Source organism: Piliocolobus tephrosceles, chromosome 13 (genome assembly GCF_002776525.5).
Source record: "Piliocolobus tephrosceles isolate RC106 chromosome 13, ASM277652v3, whole genome shotgun sequence".
In the NCBI taxonomy this organism is placed as follows: domain Eukaryota; kingdom Metazoa; phylum Chordata; class Mammalia; order Primates; family Cercopithecidae; genus Piliocolobus; species Piliocolobus tephrosceles.
Window position 1 is genome coordinate 123133108 of NC_045446.1, and position 25857 is coordinate 123158964.

A 25857-nucleotide genomic window follows, 5' to 3' on the forward strand; every position below is an offset into this window, starting at 1 on the left:
GTGTGTATGTTCAACATTTTTCCAAAATAAAGTGTTTTTTTTTTTTAATAGAATACTTTTGTCTAGAGGACCATCTAGCGAACATTAAATAAAACCACCTGAAGTAACAATGCAGACTCATTCCCAAGAACACACACACACACACACACATTTATCTTCACACATGATATACTTCTACGTTATTAATATTACTAAGGCAAACGGTACCTTGGCACAGATGTGCTGCAGTAAGATACGGAGGACTGGGAATATACTCTCCTTTAACTCATCCACAAGGGAGCTTTTTAAAAGAAAAACACAACTACTGTTCACAATACAGTCAGTGACTGTCCTCAAAAACCACTACTCCTATATTTAGAAATCCCAGTTATTAAAACACTCTACCCTCACACTATAAGAGTGGTTTCAGTAGAATAAAGAGTGAAGACGTAAAATGTCATCGTAGAAAACTGTTAAGTAGTTCCCGTGGTTTTGAGAGCTGCTGCAGAGTAGCTAAGTCATCAGGAAAGAACAAAAATGCAATCTTCATATAATTCTTTTGACTGCTTACTAAATTTCGTATTAAGATGTAAAATATATCCTTTTGGGATAAATAAAAACTTGACTAAGACACAGTACCACCTCATGGTTGCTCAGTGAAATGCATTAGTAACATTGCTTCTCCAAACTTTAACCCAACAAGAAATTTCTTTTTTTCAGAGATGGAGTTTTCCGCTTGTTGCCCAGGCTGGAGTGCAATGGTGTGATCTTGGCTCACTGCAACTTCCGCCCCCCGGGTTCAAGAGTTTCTCCTGCCTCCGCCTCCCAGGTAGCTGGGATTATAGGTGCCCGCCACCACACCCGGTTTCTGTATATCAACAGGGTTTCACCATGTTGGCCAGGCTGGTCTTCAACTCCTGACCTCAGGTGATCCGCCTGCCTTGGCCTCCCAAAGTGCCAGGATTACAGGCATGAGCCACCGCCCCCGGCCTCAAGAAGAAATTTCTACAATGCCGAGACTTGATCCACTTTTAGTGATGTTTATCTGTAACATTACATGAAGACTATTGAGACTGGTGTATGAGAAACTCTCATGGAAAAAACAAAATGACAGTGTTTTCACTGAAAACATTTTAGTTACTTAATGTTTTAAAAAGTCCTTAGTGAGAGACATTTGCTCAGTCACAAGGTGACATCATCCGCACCCCATGTCTCCAACTAAACTGCATGCTGTGCACACCTAAGGATGCACACACTTGCACACACGTACCACGTCTCGGCACCACCTCCATGCTGCACACCAAAAATTAGGGAAGGAGGGAAAGAAAAGCCAATGACACAGCAAACATGTCCTTGCCAATGAAGCTAAGGCATGAGAGTTTTTAAGTGAAGCTGAGTGATCCAAGAGGGGAAAAGCAGTCTAATGATCATTGCTATGGAGGTAAGAAGCAACTCAACCCTTTCCTTCAAGTCATTTCTATAGGGGGAAAGGAATAGAAAAGTGCAAAGAAACAAGAAAAAAGTGGCAAACAATGAAAGCAAAGAGCTACCACATAGAGAGCAACAGAAAAGGCGGACTGGCTGCAGTAAAGCAGACAAGGGAAAGGAGGAGAGGCCACTATCCTCTCTCTGAAGCTGCCCCACAGATTGAGTGCAAACAAGCTGGAGGCTGGCTCCGGCCGGTGCTCTGCAGATTCCTATCTCTTTAACAGCGTCCCAGCTGGGAGCCTACCAACAGAGTCCCAGACACAGAAAGCACATTATTAATGCTACGAAGTGCTTGGTTTTCACCCCCAAAACCACCATCAGGCCGGAAATTTTAACTCTACGTGTATCAGAAATCTCCGTGCAGGGCCCAGAGTTCTGAGGGAGACTGACAGGGCGAAAATTCACAATTTGTGTGCTTCACCTGATAAACTGGACCGCTTGGTTTCTACAATTGATGACTTGGGAGGTAACAGCAAGGGGGGCACGATGGGATCCTTCACCAACTTCTAACATTAATATCACACTGAGCATCTGATGGAAAACACAACTGATAACCTAGAATAGAAAAGAAAATTCAATTTAAGATTGGATAGAGAACGCAAGCGTCCCAAACATAGTGATGCAGACTGTAGTAAACCATTTCAAGCCATCTGAAGGTAGGTCAGGTTGGCATAATTGCTGGCTGAACACCACGGATATATTTCTTAAACAATGAGCAGGTATACAGTAAATGCACAAGGTAAACAGTGTGAAAGACAGATAATACGTCTGATAAAAACAATACCTAGTCTCTCTCCCCACCCACTGCATATCATAACCCAGAATTTAGGACAAATAGGGAATTAACTGTCATTTACAAATGGCAAAGAATGCTACTAATGTTCCTCTACTTAAAAGGGGAAAGAATGATACTTTACAGCTGCTTTTTGCTTCCAGTTTACAAAGCACTTTCCAACATATCATCTCATATAACACAGTCACTCATTAATTTATTCATCTAATAAATAAAACATTTACTGAAAACCAAGTGGTAGGTATTGCATTAAGCACTTTCACCTACCTAGCTAGATTTTACTCTCTCTATATATAAAATATACATTTAATTTTAAATCTTACAACAATTCCATGAGGTAAGCAGGACGTATAATTTCCACTTCACAGATAATTAAAAAAAGCTCCAAAGGTGAGCTGTCCAAGATCAAATAATTAAAGATAAGGCTAAAACCAAGACTGCCTGACATCAAGTCAATACTTTCACAATTAAAAAACAAATACCGGCCAGGCACGGTGGCTCATGCCTGTAATTCCAGCACTTTGGGAAACCGAGGTGGGTGGATCACGAGGTCAAGAGATCAAGACCATTCTGGCTAACATGGTGAAACCCCGTCTCTAAAAATACAAAAATTAGCTGGGCGTGGTGGTGTGCACCCGGGAGGCAGAGGCTGCAGTGAGCCGAGGCCGTGCCACCGCACTCCAGCCTGGCGACGGAGCGAGACTGCGTCCCAAAAAAAAAAACCATCTTTAGAGACACGGTAGACCTAAAAGGATGAATTTTCCCATCTATTTTATTGTTTAAAATATTTAAAAGGGCATGGGAATTAAAAACATTACTACAAATGTTATCACATTCATATTTCAAGCACACAGAAGTGACAAAGATATAAAACTTATAAAATACCGAATGTTTCTAAACAACAGGCATTGTGCTCGGCATGTGACATGCTCAACTTCATTTAATTCTGTGACAAATCTATAAGGAAGGTAAGACTTTGGTCCTTTTTGTCCACAAGTGAAATCTCACACTTTAGCAAGGTTGAATGACTCATTCCAGGACCCTCACGCTAGTAAGCGGTGGAGTCAGAATTCAAACACAGATGTGCGGAGCCCCAAGTCTCCCCCAAAACATCTTCTGAACCACGTTACCGCCTCTGCAAGTTAACTGGGTCACAGATACCAAAAGCGACCTGACCTTGGTCCACCACACTTTTTGCAAAATCTTATTGTTTTATTTAAGACATCTAAGTTTAGTAACACCATAATGCACAACTAACTCTAACTCCAAAGTTTACAGTAGTGATAATACTGAGGTAACCTGAGGCAAAACCCAGTTATCAATGCTAACCAGGGATGACAACCTACAAAATTTCCGTAGAATATCAACAAAAATAATACAACTACTAATAGAAATACTGAAGCACACATGAATTGCCAAGGGAAACTGGAAAATTCTGACTATTCCACTTTTTAAAATGATTTGGGAAATATTCCTATAGAAGTAACTGTTCAGCAGCTTATCTGTTCCTCCTATTTTATTCACAGCAGAACCATTTTTTCTAACTGGAGCCTAACAATAATTTGCTGCAGCCACCAAGTATTCTGATATAAACATGACAATAAAGAACAGAGAGTAAATAGAAATAGTGATACTTTTTATTACGCAAATGTCATGAAAAAGAGCTAGTAAATTGAAATGGCATTATATCAAATGCTTTTCATATATTTCCATCATATGATTGGTGTGCCTTCGATTCAACTAGTAACCAAATTAGGTTCTCATCTCCTTTACCTTATCTCCTTCTCCATGAATGGGAGAGCACAGCAAATACAATCCGTAATAAGCCAGTTCTGGTATGTATTTTGCTTGGTTAAGGTCTCTAAAGAAAAAAGACAAAATCTTAGTTAATGGAAATGATTTTACTTGGAATATTTCTTAGTCCTACAAGCTATGTTTAAATGAATAAATTCTACCTGTGTGCCAATTAGGATAAAATGGCATTTCCATTTCCGCTGGAGCAAAAGTTAGTATACTATACTTAAATTGTAGCACTGGAAGATTTAATGGCTCACCTGGCTTGTGTAACATGGTATTCATGAAGAACTGGTTCAAAATTAGTTAATGAAACAAAGACCTAGAAAACAGATATGAAGAGAAGGCCTGATTTTTTCTGCTCGTTATTAGCCATAGTCTAGATCCTCTGAAGTTGCCCTAAGGTTCCTGGGATTTTCACTTACCTCTATACAATTCTGTACACATTGTGGCTTTTCTTTCAAGGAAAACTTTGGCAGAAGCCTTAAAAAATTCTTTAAAAGGTGAAAGATGGCACTTCGAATTTGAGAAAGGTCCTGGGCAGAAAAACAAATGTTCTCCTCTTCTTGTTCTTCTATAATTTCATCCATCTAGATGATGAAGAAATGTACAGGTGACTGTAATAAATGCCAAACACTTTGTCCCATGGTTTTCAATTTACCCAAACCAAGTCCAGATAAACTCCAGGCAGGAGCTGATGTTGAGGTGAGATGACTTTGACCAGGTGGCATGACTGTTCTAGGTCTCCTTGGCCACAACAGTAAATCACTGGACTAGACGACCGCTACAGTAGTTTCTAGTTTTGTGTCAATGAGGAATCCTATTTTTCAGAATTTCTGCTGTCTACGAACTTCTGTCATCCTACAGTGTCGCATAAGAACATGGAATCAGGCTGGGTGTTGTGGCTCATGCCTGTAACCCCAGCAGGAGGCCAAGGTGAGCAGATCACTTGAGGTCAGGAGTTCAAGACCAGCCTGACCAACATGGCGAAACCCCCTCTCTCAAAAAAAAAAAATGCAAAAAATTGGCTGGATGTGGTGGCACACGCCTGTAGCCCTAGCTACTTGGGAGGCTGCAGCAGGAGAACCACTTGAACCTGTGAAGCGGAGGTTGCAGTGAGCTGAGACTGCACCACTGCACTCCAACCTGGGTGACAAAGCAAGACTCTGTCTCAAAAAGAAAAAGAAAAAAAGAAAGAAAGAAAAATTATATGAAGCCCAAGAGACAAAGCAGTATTGGATAGCTTATGATGGTTTAGGACCGTTTGCCTATTATCATGATGCAGAAACCATATTTAGTATAAAGTCAATCCTTAAATAAGCCAAATTGTGTGTTAGTATATATGTTTTATTACTTGACTTACTTCTTACCTCAATATCTTCTTTCCTGGGTGGCTTTCCCCTTTTTCTATGCCTGCCAGGATTGGCCTGAGAGCTCCTAGGCTGTTCTTTCTTTCTTTTCCGATTCAAGGTAGATTCCTGAGGCCAGCTCTTCTTTAGAGTCTGAATGCATTTGTCAAACATCACTGGGTGGAATACTTGATTGGCGACACTGCCTATTCACAAGGAAGAAAGAGTGAGCAGGTTAGATTTCATTGTCTTGACATGTCTACAACAACAGACGAAAGTTACAAAGCAAAACACAGGCTTTTCATGACTGTGAATAACAATGAACCTGTAGCAAGAGTACCATTTCCAACGTCAGCCTTAGTAGAGGAGCAACAGCGCTGCATCAGAGATAAACAACAAGATTTCTGCATCTGGACACTTGTTAACAACTAGAAAACTGGGCCACAATTCATAAAATAACCATTTTAAGACACTGGGCACCAGGCAGCATAAGAAGGGCAATCTCTGAAAAAAGGGAAACAAAGAGGTAAACCCTGAAGTTGCCCCAGTATTATATCCAGAGGCAATTTCTGGACAACAGCAGATAAATGGTAAATCTACACAAATTATAATGGTCTTACTATGTTGAAAAAGCAGAGTCAGAAACACAGGTTAGACGGAATTCATAGAACAGAAGAACCTACACAGAAAAAGAGTTCTAAGAATCTGCCCAGGGCTGAACGTAAGCCATGCATGCACAGGGTAAAATTCTAAGACAGAGAGCAAAGGAGTATTTCCAAGGAGCAAGAAGATGAATTATTTTCACAACTCACACAAGGCTCAGATACATTTGAGTTGTGGCCAGCCAGAGTGGAGTGACCTTGTTAAGCACCCAGAGCATTCAGTAGAGACCTCAGAACAAACACACCTTAACAGCACGGCTAAACCAGATGTAGTGTAAAGGCTACTTTATATCTGCCCTAATAAAGCTTTAAAACAAGCCTCAAAAGGATCAAATTAATCCACCAATAGCTGCCTATCAAAACATACTTCAATAGTATTTAAAGGAAAACAACAAAATCCAGACACTCAACAACATTCCAAATGCCCAACATCCTGGCTGAGGGCAGTGGCTCATGCCTGTAATCCCAACACTTTGGGAGGCTGAGGTGGGCGGATCACTTGAGCCCAGGAGTTTGAGACCAGTCTGGGCAACAGAGCAAAACCCTGTCTTTACAAAAAATACAGGGGGTAAAAAAACAACAAATGTCCAGTGGCATCTGGTAAAAAAATTACGGGGAATGCTAAGAAGCAGGAAAATGTGCCCCATAGGAAAAATCAATCAATAAAAACAGCCCAGGAAATGACAGAGATAATGAAACCAGCTGACAACAACCTTAAAGCAGCTCAAGAATTAAAACATTATCATGAGGAGAGAAATGAAAAAAAAAAAAAATTTAAAGAAGCAAATAGAAGTTTCTTGATCTGAAAAAGTAACATTCACTAGATGGGCTTAATAGTGGCTTGGTTATTACTGAAACAAAGATAAGTGAACTTGAAGATACAGCAGGAGCATAGAAACCAAAAAGCTAATAAAGACTCAGTGACCCATGGCAGAACATCATGCAGTCTAACACAGGAGTCACTGAAGTCCCAAAAAAGGGGAAGGAAGACATTTGAAGAAAGAGTCACTGAAAAATTTCCAAGTTTGTTGAAACTATTAAGTCCACAGATCCCAGAAACTCAATGAACCCAATCGCAATAAACATAGAGGAAATCACAACAAAGCATAGATAATCCAACCAAAAAGCAAAACAAAGTTAACTCAGAATTTTATATTCAGCAAAAGGATTCTTGAAGGTGAAATAAATACAATCAAAACCTGATAGGGTTTATGGCTTGCAGACCTGCACTAAAAGAAATGTTTAAAAATAAAAAGTTCTTCAGGCTGAAGGAAAATTACATGAGATTAATCTTTCAAATATAAAAGCTGTTTATCTTGTTTCTAAAAAATTCCATAAAAGACAGTTAAAGCAGTATTAATGAAATGTAGGCTTTATAACATGTAGAAAAAATAACACACAAAGAACAGGAGAGGAGAAAGGAAAATATGCTTTGTTTTGGTTGTTGTTGTATGTGTGTGTGTGTGTGTGTGTGTGAGATGGAGTCTCGCTCTGGTGCCCAGGCTGGAGTGCAGTGGTGTGGATCTCAGCTCACTGCAACTGCTGTGTGTGTGTGTGTGTGTGTGTGATGGAGTCTCACTCTGTTGCCCAGGCTGGAGTGCAGTGGTGTGGATCTCAGCTCACTGCAACCTCTGCCTCCCAGGTTCAAGTGGTTCTCCTGCCTCAGCCTCCTAAGTAATACGCGTTACCACATTGGGCTAATTTTTGTATTTTTTTTTCCTCTTTTTTTGTAGAGATGGTTTTCACCATGTTGGCCAGGTTGGTCTAGAACTCCTGACGTCAAGCAATCTGCCCACAGCAGCCTCCCAAAGTCCTGGGATTACAGGCATGAGCCACCTCGCCCAACCTAGGAAAATACACTGTTTTAAGGTTGTTCTTACATCATATATAAATTGGGAGAATATTATCTGAAGATAAACTGTGAGAAGTGCCTACTGCATACACAAAGCAAGCACATAAAACATACGCACACATGCAAAACAGTATAGCTAATACACCAAAAAGAGACAAGGGATACTAAACTCCAAAACAAGGTAGGAAGAGGAAAAAATTGAGCAAAAAACAGATTTAAAAAAATAGAAAATAAATAGAAAAATGGCAGAAACCCAACTATATTGATAATTACTCTAAATGTGATCAGCTAAACAATTTAAACATACTGATATAAAAGCAAACATTGTCAGAAAGAAGCATGACCAAATGAGCTGGGATTTCACGATGTTGGCCAGGCTGGTCTTAAATGCCTGACCTCAAGTAATCCGCCCGCCTCAGCCTCCCAAAGTGCTGGGATTACAGGTGTGAGCCACCGTGTGCGGCTCTGTCTCTCTTAAAAAAAAAAAAAAAAAAATGAAAGAAAGAAAAAGAAAAACCATGACCACATGACAGGCAGTCTACAAGAAAAACTTTAAATATAAACATATGGATAGGTTACAAATAAAAGCATGAGAAATGATGTACCAACCAAGAATAAATTTTAAAATAACTATAGTGGCTATCTTAATATTAGACAAAGTAGACTTCAAGACAAGGAATATAACCAGACAAGGATATAACATAATACTAAAAGGACCTATCTACCAGGAAGACATGACAATCATAAATACATCCGTATCTGTCAGACTTTCACAATATCTTAAGTTAAAAGAATTGAAAGGAGAAATAGATATACTGATAATTATTCTTAGAGATTCCAACATTCCTCTCTCAGTAACAGATAGAACAAATAAGCAGAACATCAGGAAGCATATATAACCCTTGAATAACACTTGCAACCAACGTGACCTAACTGACATTTACAGAATACTAGATCCAACAAAGGCAAGGTATGCATTCTGTTAAAAGTGCAAATAGAAGATTCACCAAATTAGACTCTAGGTCCATTAAAAAAAAAGGCACAAATAAATAATTTAAAAGTATCATAATCATTTAATGTTCTCTGATCCCACCAATTAAAAATCAATTACAATAAGATTTCAGTAAAGTTCAAAGTTTATTTGGAAAATAAACTCAATTTACTAAACAACTCAGAGATGTAAGAAATGACAAGAAAAATTACAAAATCACTTTGGCCTGCACAGCAGTAAAAACATATCACCAAAATTTGTAGGATGCAGATGAAGCTGCACTTGGAGGGACATTTATAGTATTAAATGCTTATATGAGAAACAAATAAATGTACGTGAGAACAAAGATCTAGGCATCTACCTTAAAAAGTCAGAATAAGAGCAAATTAAACCCAAAGTAAGAAGAAAGGAAATCATAGCCATAAGACCAGAAATCAATGAAACAAGAAAGGGACAAACAAGATAATTCAATTAATGACGTCAAAAGGGGGTTCTCCAAAGTGAACAGTAAAACAAATAAATCTCGATCTAGATTGATCAAGAAAAAAAATACAAATCACCAACATCAGGCATGAGAGGAGATCACCAGAAATTCGACAAACATAAACGTCTTTCAAAACACTCCAGGCCCAGATGACTCCACTAGTGGGTTCTACCAAACATCTGAGGAAAAAAGAAAACTCAAAATCTTCCAAAATACAAAAGAGAAGAGAATACTATGTAACTTATTCTATGAGAATGGTATTACCAAGATACTGATTCCCAAACCAGACAAAAATATATCAAAAAAAGAATATCCCTTATGAATACAGACAGAAAAACCTTCAACAAAATATTAGCAAACACTCTGACAACATATAAACACCATGACCAAGGTCATACAAAATTGGTTTAATATGTGAAAATCAATCAATGTAATATACTATATTAGAATAAGAAACAAAAACCACATGATCACTTCACAAGTGCAGAAAAGCAAATGACAAAATCCAACAGCCTTTCATAATGAAACACTCAGTAAAACAGGAATAATAACTTAACAAAGGCCATCCTGAGAAACCCACAGATAACATCATATCTAAAGGCAAGACTAGATGCTTTCCCCTTAAGATCAGGAATAGACAAGGATCCCCACGCTCCCCTTCTATTCACATTGTACTGGAGGTTCTAGCCAGGGCAAATAAGTAAGAAAAACAAATAGAAAGAACCCAGACTAGAAAGAAAGAAGTAAACCTGTGTCTATTCACGGATGACGTAATCTTACACAAAGAAAACCCTGTTGGAACCAACAGATGAGTTTCGCAAGGTTCTAGGATACAAGATAATCAAAATCAGTTTTGCTTCTATACGCTACTAATAAACAATCCAAAATACAATTCAGAGAACAATTTCATTTACACTAGCATTGAAAATAATACTTAAGAATAAATTTTAAAGAGGAGATGCAAGAGTTGCGCCGCGAAAATTATAGAGCATTATTGAAACAAATTAAAGAAGATCTACAATAAATGGAAAGACATTCTACAGCCAGGGATTAGAAGACCTAACGTTGTTAAATTGCTAATACTTCACAAACTCATCTACAGTTTCAATGCAATCCCTGTCAAAACCACAGCTGGCTTTTTTGTTGTTGCAGAAATTCACGTGCAATGCAAGGGAGGCAGAACAACCAAAATGATCTTGAAAAAGAAGAATATACTGTGATCGAATATTAAGTATTGACAGCATCTCAATCATAAACCCAAAACATTTAAAAACAGAACTGCAAGAATACGGCTTGCTGGAAAGCTGCAAGTGGCCCACGCAATCAGTAACAGCCACCTCTTTGCTCTGGCATAAATCTCAACCTTAATCAGAAGAAACTGCTTCTGGCAAGATGAGAATGAAACTGGGTTTCTAAAACCACTACTTTTTTGAGAAAGGGCCTGGTTACAACTGAGACACTGCTTAGCAACAAAATCCTTCAGGAACTTACTCATTTCCAAAGTCATCATGGGAGCATTAATAACAACACAAACCAATGTTCAAGGCTTTAAATATAATACCTTTTTGCCCATTCCCAGATCATATGGAATAAACCCTGAGCATTAATTACAAATGCTAATATAAACAAAGAGAAGCAGCAAGGTGACTGATCTTATCATTTTCTTTTCCATATGAACTTTGGGTTATCCAACTCAATCTCTATGTTCCACTCTCTCTCACCTTCGGTTTGGAGTAGGGAAGAGAATGGATTTCACCGTCATAGGAGGAAAGGCCTCCTCAGTGCTCTGACAATAAAGTAAAACAGTGATCGAAAACAGACTCCTGGTCAGTGCTCTCCTTCACGCATTACTAGCTGCTTTCCTGCTTTCTTGATTAGAATGGTTTTAACCTATTTTTCAACACCAACATCGGAGAGGTAAAAACAATGACTCCTCACAGCAGTATTTCTCAGTCTAGACAAGGAATCATGAGGAGAAAGGGCAATATCAGAACTGCAGACGGCGATGGCAGGGGGCGGGCGCGGGGCTCTCACGGTCCTCCTCAGATTATTTTTATTCGTTTATAGATAGCATAATTTTGGATGTAAAAAAATAAAAAGGGAAGGTTTTCAAAGACCTACAACATGCCATGTACCTTACAGACTTGCTCCTCAGAACAACTCTCTGCCATGGGTTAGCACTGCCCCATTTATAAGTGAAGAAACAAGAAACAAAGTATAAGAATTGAAAACTGTAGAAAGAAAAAAGTGACAGAAGATTTATCCTATCATATCAGGTCTACATACCTGGTACTTCTAGCAGCAAAAAGTAAAGCCCAGCGGCGTGAAGGCCATATTCTCGATACCGTACACTGACATTCGTCTTATGAACTATTTGAACAAAATGATAGAACAATGCCACCAGTGTACTATGGGAAACATTGTTCTCAATGAAGAAGGTCCAGACACTCTGTGGGGAGAGGGCAAATCACAAAAGCCAGTCATCAGAGAAATGGAAACATCAGTTATTTGATTTTTGTAAGTTCTTGCTGCCTTACAAAAAGAGGAATAGACTAGCCTAGTTTCTACTGCTAAATGTTTACCATCTTCAAAGGGACTGAAACAAAATATCAAAATTAAAAATACATTACCCAAAACTACAAAGATAAATATGTATATAACATATTTAAATAATTAAACTTTCAAAAGAACTTTTGGTTAAGTTTGTAGCATATATACTTCAGAAATTACAGTTTAAAACTACACTAAGACTTTTGGGACACCATATATTAGTGATTATTCAGAAAAGTTAATCCCTCTATTTATATTAAAAGGAACTCAAATCCGTTTACCAATAATCACTAACTGAGGAAATCAGAGCCCTTTATCTAAATTTAAATGTTCCGCAGACTGCAGGCAATGGGAGCAGGAAATGAAAGAGATCTCGGAAATAGCCCAGGTAAAGGAGATACACCCTAGGAAAGAAACTACAATTTTACTAATTCTATCATCATTCCATGTCTTCTCCTACTAAACACATGAAGAAGAAATGGGTTATTTTAATAACCTAAACATAGCAGGAACTAAATATGGTTTATCCTTGAGTACCGTAACAAAAAAAGGCCCACAAAATTCAAGTGAGCAGAGCACTCTCTTTTCCTTAACTAAAAAACCTGTGGGAGAAATCATCTCCACGGGGCACAGTGGCTCATGCCTGTAATCCCAGCACTTTAAGAGCCAGGGCAGGAGGATTGCTTGAGCCCAGGAGTTTGAGACCAGCCAGGGGAACAAAGGAAGACCTTGTCTCCACAAAAAATAAAAAATTAGCTGGGCATGGTGGCACACAACTGTAGTCCCAGCTACTCAGGAGGGTGAGGTGGGAGGCTCATTTGAGCCCAATAAGTTGAGGCTGCAGTAAGCTGTAACTGTGCCACTGCATTCCAGCCTGGGTGACACAGCAAGACCCTGGTTTCAAAAAAAAAAAAAAAAAAAACGGGAAAAAGAAATCATCTCCCGCCTTCACGTGCTCATTCCTAACGCCACCTGCACCTCCACTTCACTCACCAGGCTGATCCACGACCCTAAACCCTCTGCTCACCAGAGCTCTGTGTATGGGGTCACCTTGGCCCCATGTGATCCCATGGCTGCTGTCTAGTCTGGGCGTCAGTGGCCCTGCACCCCCTACACTTGACTGCTCCTCCGCAGACCCCTTCCAATCAGCTCTCCATTTCTGTCCTGGCTTCTGCTCCCCCTCGGTGATCTCATGCATCACTGTGCTTCTACCCAGACCTCCATTAAAGAACTCTCCTCTCTCTCCTGGTCTCACATTTCTACTACCTGTTTAACTTCCCAAGGATCTCCTCACGGAATCTCAAGTTCAGAAGTCTAAACAGAACGTTTCTCCATCTGGCTCTTTTTCCCTCATTCCCCACCTTGCTTAACAGTGTCATCGTCTTCCTAGTTTTGAAACCCTGGGGATCACTGACTTCTTTCTTTTTGTAACTCTCTACGCCCAGTCAGTTTAACACTTGACACCACGTCGTTAAGATATCTCACAAAGGCTTCCTAGTTCACAAGGCCCTATTAATTCTACCTCCAAAATGTCGCTAGTTTTTAGTCTTCCTTTCCAGTTCCCAAAATCGTAACTCCGGACCATGCCATTACTACTACTAACACCTGGATCACCAATACAATCTCTCAAGGGCTCTCCCTGAACACAATTTTTTCCCACTTCAATCCACCTACTGTCAAGAACATCTGCTTAAAACAGATCTATTCATGTTACTTATCTATTGCTCACTGTAAAAAAAAAAAAAAAGGAAAAAAGAAATCATCTCCTGCCTTCACATCCTCATTCCTAACGCCACCTGCACCTCCACTTCACTCACCAGGCTGATCCACGACCCTAAACCCTCTGCTCACCAGAGCTCTCTTTCACACAGGGCTGCTTGTGAGGATTAGATGAGTTAATCCATGCATGAAGCTTAGAACAAAACCTCACACACACTCTACCAAATGTGTTCAAACTCCACTGCTGAACCTCACGTAAAGTTGCCCATGACCTACCCTCACTCTACCTTACTGTCCCACCCCACCGCACACTTTTTCTGTGTGCCTCTTGACAATTCCTGCCTGTTCCCATTGGGTGGCTCCTTCACTGGGACTGCCTTACAACCCAAGCTTCTGCTAGTCATCTGTGAAGATTCACTGCTGGCCACTTTCTTTCTGGAACCTTCCCAACTCTACCATGCTCCCTTTTTCACACCCTATGCAACAAATCTGCACCTCTCTTGGAGCATTTTTCACAGTGTGGTTTGCAGAATATTTCCAGGCGCCCAAATGCCCAGTGGCACTGCACCCTCCACCCCCTGCAGCTGCATGTGGCTGCTGGACCTAATTTGGCTCGTGTTCAAATGTCCACTCTTCCTCCCTGAGGTCCCTGGGGGGACCGCAACCTAGGGAGATCGTTTCTTAATCCCTACTGCCAACTCAGGTACTTAAGGCAGTGCTGAGCGTTATGCTGAAGGAATGTTTAATGAGATGATTTAATTTTGTGATGTGAAACTTGGAAGTGAAATTTTTTTTGTTCATTTAAATGTTTCAGAGATGTTAATATCCAATTAGCTTTTGTTCTGTTTCCCAACCCTTTGGTTTTTTTTGAAAACTAACAACCTAAATAATAATTTATATTTCTATGTATTGGATATAACTCAGTATTTACAGGAACTTTTTGGACAAACCTGTTAATTCAACTAGTCATTCCTCAGTTTAGTAATATCAGATTTCCTTTTTTTTTTTGAGACAGAGTCTCGCTCTGGCGTCCAGGCTGGAGTGAAGTGGCGCGATCTTGGCTCACTGTAACCTCCGCCTCCTGGGTTCAAGCAGTTCTCTGCCTCAGCCTCCCAAGTAGCTGGGATTATAGACGCACGCCACCACGACCAGCTAATTTTTGTATTTTTAGTAGAGATGGGGTTTTACCATCTTGGTTAGGCTGGTCTTGAATTCCTGACCTCATGATCCACCTGCCTCGGCCTCCCAAAGTGTTGGGATTACAGGCATGAGCCACTGTGCCTGGCCGCAGATTTTCTTAAAGTTAAGGTTAAGGGCGTGTCTGAATTGTTATTTGCATTTTCCAAGGTCTAGTTTTCTTGTTTTTGCCTTTATATTTTTCCTTTTTTTTCCCTCTGAGATGGGGTTTTGCCATGTTGCCCAGGCTAGTCTCAACCTGAGCTCAAGCAATTGGCCAGCCTCAGCCCCTCAAAGTGCTGTGATTAGACGTGAGCCACCACACCTGGCCTTATACTTTTCCTTTAATTTGCTATTGTAAAAAACGGTTGTGTCGTAAAAAAAAAAATCAGACGAGTACCTTGAACCTTCTGGAGGAAAGTTCTTAGGATATTTCAATAAATTAACCGTATTCTTTATGTTACTCATATTGTACTCCCTGTGAATTGTACACCAAGAAAGCTAAGCTTTAGATTATAATGACTTTCATCTTCTACTGCTAACACCAAAATTTGGCTAGTTTGTTTTTATTTTTTTACCTCCATAGATCCATGTTCTCCAGTAGCAAAGGGTAAAAGGCTTTCATAGAGTTTTGTGAATGCATCCAATCCAGTCTCTATGATCTCTGCTTCTACGCTGGGATCCAAAGGCTCAGTCTCTGTGAAATCCAGTTCCCACACTGTGTCAACCCATTCTAGGGGAAAATGCAATGAAATTTGTAAGTACTCCGTAACAAGTAAAAAAACTAATCACTTTAGATTCCAGGTATGTTCAAGAGGAAAAAAGTTTATTAGTCACAGTTCACATTTAACTTGTTTTAATAATATAGGTGTAGCATAATAAAAGAAAACCAGAAAAGGTTAAGAGAATCTTAAATCACAACTGACACTAGCTATTAAGCTAATCATCTTCTAAGAATATAAAGAAGGAAACACTTTTAAGATATAAGAATTTTGGGAAAGGACACTTCAAAACATTTAGTGATCAGGCTTTCCCATTTGTTCAATCTAGAGAAGAAACAGAGGTTAACCAGACTGCCCAAGATGTTCCTCTGTGAAAATATCATAACCAAGTTAATAAGTGGAAATAAAATATATAGCAATGTATTGGGCCCTTGGACAATAATGTAGCATTTAAAAAACAGACATAATTTCCCCAGGAAGTTTAAAATAGAGGAGGCAAGCCAGATTCAGACTCACAGAAATCCTTGGTGACTTTAAAATACACTGAAAGAATGCACATTGAGAGGAGGGATATTAAGACGGCATGCTGGCTGGATTCCTTATCAATCTCTTTTAACTCTAAATCTTCCCATTCTTTTCTTTTTCTTTTTTTGGATAAACAATTTTTTTTTTAACTTATACTTTAAGTTCTTGGGTACAGGTGCACAACATGCAGGTTTGTTACATAGGTATGCACGTACCACGGTGGTTTGCTGTACCCATCAACCCCTCATCTACATTAGTTATTTCTCCTAATGGTATCCCTCCCCATCCATCCACCTCTCCTTCCCATTCTTTTCTAATAAACTATATTTCTTCAGTGTTTTCATTGTTATTTTCCCAAACTAAAATTAGGACTAGATGGAAATGTGGACATCTCAAATTATTAATCAGGTGTTCCTTCAAATTAGCATTAAAAGTATTTGCTCACCGCTGATTTAGAGAAGTTGGGCAAGGTATAAATAAAGAAAAAACAGAGATGGAGCATTACAATGCACTCAGCAAATGAAAATAAAAGGCCTTACACTCAACTAGATCCATCCCTAGAATACAATCTGCTCATCATCTTTTGTCACTTGAACTTGACCCTGGAGGAGGGAGTCTCTGTACCCTAAGTGGCTGTGCACAGCATTCCTTCCAAAGACATGCAATATGCTGCCTGAAAGAAGATCTGAAAAACACAATTTTATCTTTCTAAATTTCCAGTAATGTTTTAAAGGTCATTATAGACCACAGAAAAAGTTATCTCACTCCTTCTTTTGGTTTTGCTTATAATCGTTCCCTACTCTAAATACCATCAGATCTAATTTGGATGGCAGTAACTGGCCCTGTTATCTACCATTTGGTCACAGAAGTCTTCAGTGTTGATTGCTGACTGAGAGTACAGGAGACACTGAGTTAGATTTTTTTCCTCAATATCTTTACACTATTCAAATCCCTCATTACCTATTTTCTCAGTTGTCGAATGCAGGTAACTTCTGCTCCACTACTCCACTTAGGATGGAAGAAAAGGAAGAAATATATCACTTACTTACTCAACAAACACTCTGAGAAAATACTAGGGAAGCTACTTATACTTCTAGGGATACAAAGATGTATACTAGAGGGTTCTTGTCCACAAAGATCTCAACATTTCACACTTAGGATACCAAAAAAAGCAGCCTAGGGTAGAAAAGAGAGCACTGAATTTTGAGTCAGAACAAGGCAGATATCCTGACTTGATCACTTACACGTAATCAGCCTCTCCTTCATCATTGGAAATACAAGATTTTTGTGAAAGATAACGTGTATAAAGGCCCTAACAATGTGCTAGCCACATAAAAAGCAGTCAATAGATGATGTTTATTATTTTTGCAATGGATGAGTGTTAAAATAAGAGATATGTAAAATGTAAAACGCTACAGAGCTTAATAGGGAATATTACTGGAGGAAGAGGAAGAGGCAGAGGAATAAGATGATGCTTCAATTGGACCTGAATGTGAAGAGTTTTGCCAGGCAAATAAATGCAGAAAAGTGCATCCCAGCAAGCACAGTGTAACAAAGCACAAAGGGAAAGAAATTAAAGTGTTTTGAAATGAACAAAATTGTTATAACACAGTTTGCTCGTGGGTATTAGTATCTATTCAGCAATTATGTGGCAGGTACAAAATTTATCTTTACAAAAATCCCTGTGAGGTAGATATTGTACTCCCCATTTGACAAATCAGAAAACAGGGGTTTAGCAAGAAGTAACTTGCACGGTAATACATGGATGTGTCTGATTCCAAAGGTTACGCTCTTGAAAAATCAAACTGGAGAGAATGGCAAAGACTTATAAAGTATGCCAAGGATCTGGTCATTTATTTAGGAAACAAAGGAGAAACATTAAAGCTGTACAGGCTTGACACATTCAAAGCTATGTTTTCAAAAGTCGGTCTGCAAAAGTGTGGGGGATGGGCTGGCACAGTTAACATCAGAAAGCAGCTAAAATACTCCTGCAATTGCTCGAGGCTGACTATGATGAAGGCAGTAGCACCAGGAATGGAGCGGGTCGGCCCTGAGACACCTCGGAGGCAGGACAGTGGTGGCAGGCATGAAAGGGGAAGCAGAAATGCCATGACTCCTGGGTTGGTGGCTTGGATGGTGCCATTAGCAGGCTTTGGGAATCCCATTTTCACTCATGTGACGTTTGATGATGTCTGCATGTGAGACATCCAGTTGAACTTATGAACATGAAGTTCAAGAAGTAAGTCTGGCCGAAGAAAAAGATTTGCAATTTAAAACCATCTGAATAGGTAAGAATAGATAGGTGCACGAAGAGGTGCACAGGAAGAAGGGGAAGGCCGAGAAAACAGATGCACAAGCGCTAGAAGAGACTGGCCAACATTCGTTTACACTAAGCGTGGCCTGGCCGGCTTGCTAACACCAAACGGGAACGCCCACGGGAAACCTGGCTGGCCGTAATCCTGACCTGGCACGGCCCCGGGGACCCCAGGCACCGCCGACAGCCGGGCGCCCCCACCCCGCCCCCACCCGCACCACGGCCCGGGCTTAGGCGTCGTTGGGCACGCAAAGGACCCCCGCCCTGGCCCCCGGGCCTCGCGGCTGCGTCTGCTCACCGAGTCTAAGATCCAGCGGACACCAGGGCTGCAGGCCGCTACCAAGGCCCCGCAGCGCCACCATGATCCCCAGGCCACCGGCTCGCCGCCGCCGTGCTCAACTTTCAAAGCTCGCTCCCGCGCGCGCGCCGAGTCGTTCCTGCGGACCAATCACAACGTACAGAATTTCCCACCGGCCAATCACCGCACCCAGCCGTTTCCATTCGCTCAACCAATCACCTGCGTCGTCGACCGCACGCTCAGAGAACTGGGCGGGCCGAAAAGTGGAAGCCAAACAAGGCTCCGGCGGGTGACTTTTCCGCTAATTCGTTCCAGGAGCCAGGGCCTGAGTTAAACCCTAACAGCGTTTTTCCCGCTTCGTTTTTCTTTAGTGGGGGAATCTAAAGGGTATCCAAGACAGGGTACTTCCGGTAGTAACTGTCACCTTTGCCCTCGTCAGGCGACATTTCGCGTGTCAAAGGGCTGCCTTTCCTGTCAGACAGCACTGGAACCGCGTAATATCCGAATGGAAAAGGCAGCCCAACGTGTATCGAGCTAAAGCAATAAGGGAAAAGTAGCCGAAAGCACTCCGGGAAGACGACTGCAGTTCCGTGGACTGCGCGGCACGCGTGGGCCCAGAGCCCGTCCCAGCGAAGTAACAGCTGCCATGCCGACGGCGGGAGCGCCGGCCGCGCTCTCCCTGCGCATGCGCAGCGAGCAGTCCTCCTGGAGGCCGGGAGGCCCAGGCACGGAGAAAGGGGGTGCGCATGCGCGCCGCCGCTCCAGCGCATCCGGGCTGGAGCTCGCCCGCCCCCTCCCCCGCCCGGAGCCGCCGAAGCGCCTCGGTGGGTTGCACCGCCGGAGGCTGGGCAGCTCTCAGCGCTGCTCGGCGCTGGACCCCACCCGGCCCGCGCAGGCCAAGCACACCTGGCCCTGTGCCGCTGCCCTCCCGCAGCATTGCACGGCCGACCCTCGCCCGCCCACTGCCACCGGCTGCTGGACTGGCTGGGACTGGCTCGGTGCAGGGCACTGCTCCTCGGTGCATTGCTGCTCGGGCGCCGCAGCCCGCAGCCGCCTGCCTCCCCCGGCCGTGCCCCTCCCCCGTGGAGCCGGCTGTCGGTCGGCGCCCACTGCCCGGTGGCAGCGGCTGAGCCAGGCAGCGCCGCGGCGGCCGAGCGCGCTCGCGCGTAGGGCCCTCTGGCCTTCCTTACCTAGGGCAGCCCGCGCCCCGGTGCGAGGGAGCGGTCCTTACCCAGACCCGCCCGGCCCGGCGGTGCAATGAGCTTCTTCGGCTTCGGGCAGAGCGTGGAGGTGGAAATCCTTCTGAACGATGCGGAGAGTAGGAAGCGGGCCGAGCACAAGACAGAGGACGGGAAGAAGGAGAAATATTTCCTCTTCTACGACGGGGAGACTGTCTCCGGGAAGGTGAGCCTTGCCCTCAAGAACCCCAACAAGCGGCTGGAGCACCAGGGCATCAAAATCGAGTTCATCGGGCAGATCGGTGAGTCGACCCCGGGGACCCCGTCCCCCAGCGCCGACAGCCGGCCGGGGAGCAGGGTGATTCAGGGCCCAGCTCCGGCGAGGCCTGTCACAGTCGCTTGTCAACTGCAGTCTGAGGCCTGGGGTTCAGCTACAAGTCCCGCCCTGCGGGCGACTCCCCCTGCGTTACTGTCCTCCTGCCAAAAGTGACAGCGCGCTGCCAGGGAGATGGGGACGGCGAGGGCGGGAGGAAGCACCCTGCTGTGCCTCGTGGGATGGGTGCCTTGCCTATGGGTTCTCCCCATTGTCTCCAGCGTGCACTTGGCTTTGCTTCTTGCCAGGATTTCTGAGTGAGGTGCTCTGGCCGTAGCCTGCAGGTGGGTTTGTTAGGGGGAGACCGCTCTGTCAATATTGGCTTTCCCATCGCCCGTCATCTGCAACTGCCAGACGCAAAGTGAGGCTGGTCCACCGAGCCCCACTTCCCGGCGCCCCCACCAACCCGTTTTTCTCTTTAGATGTGTTGTGTGAGAGCTAACCAGTTCTCTCTTATCTCACCTCAGCCCTGGACTACCTATGCTTGTACATGTTTCCAGAAAGAAGACCCGTAATCTTCAGTCTAAATCTGACTACCTAGCTGCGTTTCTTAGACTTCTTTATTAGAATGCGAGTTTTCAGTTACCACATTTTCTCTTTAAAGACAAAGAAATGGTGTTTCCAAAAACCACAATTAAGTGATTAGAGTTTCTCAATGCTTTAAACATGATTATTAGTCATTAGAACTAGACAGCGCCAAGCACAGTGGCTGATGCCTGCAATCCCAGCATTTTGGAAGGCTGAAGTGGGAGGATTGCTTGAGGCCAGGAGTTGGAGACCAGCCTGGGCAATATAGCAAGACCTGTCTCTACCCCCCAAAAATTTTCCTAGTTAGCTGGGCTTGGTGGCATACCTGTAGTCCTAGCTCCTCGGGAGGCTAAGATGGGAGGATTGCTTGAACCCAGGAGTTCCAGGCAGCAGTGAGCTGTGATGACAGCACAGCACTCCAGCCTGGGTGACAACCAGCAAGACCCTGTCTCAAAAAAATAAACAAACAAATAAGAACTGGACAGTAAAAGGCAGTAATAGTAAAGTGATTTGGGAAGCTCCTAGTCAAGACTGGGTTGTCTCCAATTCTAAGCCTTATTTAGACTCTTGTGTATTATTAAAATGTGTGGGTACTTTTAAAATAAGTGTTTTTGTCGCTAGGTTAGGAGTAGAATCACAGTAAATACTCTGTGAGCTACACAGCTCTGGTAGAGAATCCATACCTAGACCACACGCTGCATGCATAACTCTGTTCTTAGAGACTTCCTTGGGGAATCTTTGTTAAACTCTCTCTCATATCCTGAGAGTTTAGCAAAGAATTTGCCCTCTCCTTTTCAGAGTCAGGAAACACTGAGACACAGGTAGGGGAAACCCTGCGAAAAGGAGGCCTTGTGGCCTGGCTCTTGGGTTCACTGCTCAGCCTCAAGCATGTTGCCTCTGGTATTTAAGAACATGAAATCAGGTTGAAGACGGACTGATCCTATAGGAAGCTCTTTGTTGTTACTTTAAAGCCAGAATATGAAAGACCTGTTAGTGTACCAGAAAAGGGGCTGAAGAGTGAGTTCCATGCCTTCTGCTTTCCTACTTCTGGGTTCAGTGGTGGGGTAGATGGCAGGGTTCCTCAGTAGCAGCAGTGTGATATCTGGCGTCGTTTGGCTTGTTGTCCTAGATGTTTAGCAGTATTCCTAGCCTCTGCTGAGCAGACAACCATAGCAGCCTCCACTCGTGACCACAGAAATGTCTTGAGATATTGCTATATATCCCCTGGAGGGTAAAATCATCTCTAATAAAGAACCCTGGGATAAACAGGATGAGTCCGAAGCATATTATGCTAAGCATAGTAACTAGTGGAGAAATCCTTGCCTACTGAGAAAGGGTATTTTTTAGTAGCAGTTTTAAAGTTATTGCATTGATTCTTTGGCTCCATAATAATAGTGTTGACAGGCATGTTTAATCTGTGTCTACACCGTCACTCCCAGGTGGTGGTACCTTGCCAGTATGTGAAAGATAATCCAGAGTGTCTTCTGCCCCAGACAGTGTGAAATGAGCTGTTCTACGAATGGTGTCAAGGCCTTCCTCTGGTCTAAATGAAAGGGAGTTGAAGAAGCTGCTTGCTGTGCCTGCCCCACCTGATTTCTTGTCTAACTCCTTACTCCCAGGACATCCATCATCCCTGCTGAATTTTCTAAGAACCTTTTGTTGCTTCCACTGGTAACTCTTCCTGGGCCCTTGGGCACCCTGGGTTGAGGTGACCATGAGACTTTGGGGGAATTTAGTCACTCTCTGGGCCTCAGCTTTCTCAGCTATCAAGCAAGGAAAATAAAATCACTTGATGAGAATGTTGGGCGTGCCAGGGGATCATGCGTGACCCCTGTAGAGGGTTCCTTTATAAAATTGTGGTAGTTGATGTAGCAAAATGTTTCCATTTCACAAATTGAGTTATCACTCACTGGCTTGCTGCTCTTCCTCCTATACCTGTTTTACCTGAATAAGATCGCCCTGTCTACTGATAGGGAGTGCATGTTTCAACCCTTTGCCTTAAATCTCGTACTTTGACCACATGGGCCAGTCTCAGTTGGTGTTGTAGATGGAACCAATCCCAGCTTTGTGCTAAAGTATATTGTTCACACACGATTATCCATGGTTACATAAGGGCATGGAAATAGAATAACACAGAATGATGGACAGTATGTTTCTTCTTCTTTAGCTTTGGAATGTATTTCTTGATCAAGAACAAGGCATTAGAATAACCTTTGTAGTTCTATTTGATGTAAAAGGGAGTCTGTGTTCCTAAATGCACACATTGACAGGGAGTAAAGATGTACCAGTCTATTTGGAAGCACAGAGTGACTTTTCTTAGACTCTTATATTCCTCCTATTTTATCTTCCTGGTTCCCCGAAAGAAGCATGTTGTGAAGTATTTGTGTCATACACCTATGTCAGTCATTGTGAACTGAACTTGGGGCACCAGAGCAAGGCCAGTGAGTGAGTTTGCTGAAGTTGCGGTTATGTGGTTTTCTCCTTCATTGCATTCTTTGATTATGTGCGAAATGGGTGGAACTTCGGTCTGTTCTGAGGTCTGGCTGACAGGGTGGATATGGCAGTGATCAAGTTGATAGCACTGAGCTCTGTCCCTCTCCCTTGTTGATTTGGAGGCAGGCAGAGGTGTCACGTTTATCCTGTCACTTGCTGTGGCAGTCTCATCTGTACCGATGACTTATTTTCTTTATTTTTTATTTAAAACAATTTTTGAGACACGGTCTCACTCCATCACCCAGGCTAGAGTATAGTGCCATGAGCACGGCTCACTGCAGCCTCAACCTCCTGGGCTCAAGCCATCCTCTGATCTCTGCCTCTCAAGTAGCTGAGACTGCAGGTGCATGCCACCACACCCAGCTAATTGTTTAAATTTTATGTAGAGACAGGGTCTTTCTTTATTGCCCAGGCTGGTCTGGAACTCAAGCGATCCTCCTGCCTTGGCCTCCCAGAGTGCTGGGATTACATACATGAGTCACTGTGCTGAGCCCCGTGAATTATATTCTGATGACTCCCAGACTGTTTCTTTGTCCTGACCCGACCTCTCTTCCGAGTTTCACACGTCTTTACAGCTGTCTGCTAGACATGTCCACTGGGATACCCCACAGGTGCCTCAGAAACATATGCAAACACAGACCCCCTCTCTGCCTCTGCCCCAGCCACAGCCCCACTACTTCTCCTTTTCTCCCATTTCGGCCTATGTCACCTGGAATCATTTAGCCTCAGAAATCTAGAAGTCATTTTGAAGTCTTGGCTTCTCCTCCCACACGTGCAGTTGGCTGCTAAGTTTTGGCCTTCTCTGCTAGCTCTGCAGTATATCTCAAACCAGCTGTCTCCTCTCTATTCTCAATGCCACTGCCTTTTATTTTCTGTATGTAGCAGCTTCCTAACTGGTCTTCCTGCCTTTGTCTTCCTCCCCTTTCAGGTCATTTTCTGTGAGGATGAAGTTTCTTAAAGGCAGTTCTATCATTGTCAGTCCTTCCTTAAAATTCTTCTCGCCTCCCTATTGGTTAATGGGGGAAAGTATATCCAAATCCCTCCTGCTCTGGCCCTGCCTCTCTTTCCAGTCTTGTCTCCCCCTAGCCCTTCACTCTCACCACTTGTAGGTTCCAGAAACTATCCTTTTTTTCTAGAATCTTGGTATTTTCCCTTTGTATAATAACATCTTTCTGCAAGATATAACCTTCCACGCAAGTTCTTACTCCTGCAAAGCCTAGCTAACATCACATCCATCAGAAAGTCTTCTCTGACTTCCCCAGGCTGACTTAAGTGCTTCCTCCACTGTTCTTCCAGAGGCCTCATTAATACCTCTTTTCAAGCAGGGTATGACAAGGTTGCGACTTCTTTTTCAACTTGTCTGTCTTTCTTACTAATTTCTGAGCACCTGAGATCCAGGGACTGCCTTCAGCGATTGTTAGTGCAATGGCTAGCACATAGAAACTGCCTAGTAAATATTTGTCAAATGGATATATTGGTCAGATCTAAGAATTTACAGAAACTATTCTTTGTTTTTTGTTTTTTTTTCCCTCATCTCCTCCCAGATAAGAAAGAGTTATTTTAATGAAAGAAAGACAGAATTCAGGTTTGCTTTGGTGGTTGAGCGGCTGAGCTTCCTGCCTTGGTTACGGAGGAGGCACTGATGAGCAACATGTAGCTGTCCATCAAGGCCACTCAGAACTCGGTGACTCACCAGCTGGCGTGTCCCCGCTGGGGCTGCATCCTCACTGGGGGAACGGGGATAAGGAAGCCTTAAAGCTGATGTCAGTTTACCTGCCTTTACATCTTTCTTTCCGCACACTCTCCCGTGCCAAGTTGAAACTGATTTCCCCTTGCGTGTAAGAACGTGGTTGTCAGACCTCTGGTCCATTTGGTCCTGCATCACTGCTCAGATGCGGCAGTTTGAACATTGCCCCTGAGACTGTAAGACCTTATTTATTCTCTTAGGTGGTGGACGTTTTTCTGTAATCCTCTGCGAGTTGTTGAGCCACACTGGGATGCTTCCTGTGCCTAGGACACTTCTCCAGTGGCTTGGTCTGTGTTCTCACAGTGCCAGCAAACATGGTGAGGGCATCTCTTGGGTCAGGCCCATGGGATAGAAAGGTCTAAGACCTAGTCACCCTAATGGCCCACGGTTTTAGAAAGATGCAGTAGTCTCTGAAGATCACTGCAAGGAAAAGCTGTAATTGTGAGAAGAAGAGACCACTGTTGAGCTGGAATCCTTTGGGGAGCACCGGTGAGGGTTAGAAAGCAGACCTGGGCCGCCTCGGAGACTAATGGGGTTAAATAAACCAAACATAATTAGAAGGTCAGACATGCGGAGGAGGGCAGGCAGGAACATCCCTGTACTCCAAAGCCAACAGATATCATCTGGATTTTTTTTTTAAGGTTTTAATAAGCCCATTAATACCAATCAAGCCTATACTTTTAAAAACTCCAGGGGCTTTCTGTGTTTTAATTCATTAGCCCTTGAAACACTTAAGTAAGAGGCACATCAAGATGAGATGGATTGATTCTGGCCTCCTTAACAAGCTGCTGGTGGGACTGGAGCGGAGCTGTGCCTGGCAAGGTGTGGGCCGCCCAGAGGTG

At 42.9% G+C, this 25857-nt stretch overlaps 2 protein-coding genes across 3 annotated transcripts in view; one reads left to right on the plus strand and one right to left on the minus strand.

The window, feature by feature from the left end:
* Positions 1-19361, minus strand: part of NCAPD3 (non-SMC condensin II complex subunit D3) — a 67600-nt gene extending 48239 nt beyond the window's left edge. The window contains exons 1-10 of one of the 2 annotated variants that reach the window (XM_023185906.2): positions 19121-19361; positions 18697-18835; positions 15416-15570; positions 11679-11841; positions 5425-5609; positions 4480-4644; positions 4315-4376; positions 4034-4121; positions 1889-2022; positions 208-280 (exon numbers count right to left, since the gene is read on the minus strand). In XM_023185906.2, coding sequence (XP_023041674.1) covers positions 208-280; positions 1889-2022; positions 4034-4121; positions 4315-4376; positions 4480-4644; positions 5425-5609; positions 11679-11841; positions 15416-15570; positions 18697-18760 — 1089 coding nt within the window. In that variant the 5' untranslated portion in view covers positions 18761-18835; positions 19121-19361. Of the gene's footprint in view, positions 1-207; positions 281-1888; positions 2023-4033; positions 4122-4314; positions 4377-4479; positions 4645-5424; positions 5610-11678; positions 11842-15415; positions 15571-18696; positions 18836-18915 lie in introns of both variants that reach the window. The other variant, XM_023185905.2, reaches the window with a different exon arrangement.
* Positions 19362-19434: 73 nt separating this feature from the next.
* The window catches only part of VPS26B (VPS26, retromer complex component B), a 22782-nt gene continuing 16359 nt past the window's right edge, over positions 19435-25857 (plus strand). Inside the window, exon 1 of the mRNA XM_023185907.3 lies at positions 19435-20176. Within this exon, the coding sequence (XP_023041675.1) occupies positions 19954-20176 (223 nt within the window). The 5' untranslated portion in view covers positions 19435-19953. The remainder of the gene's footprint in view (positions 20177-25857) is intronic.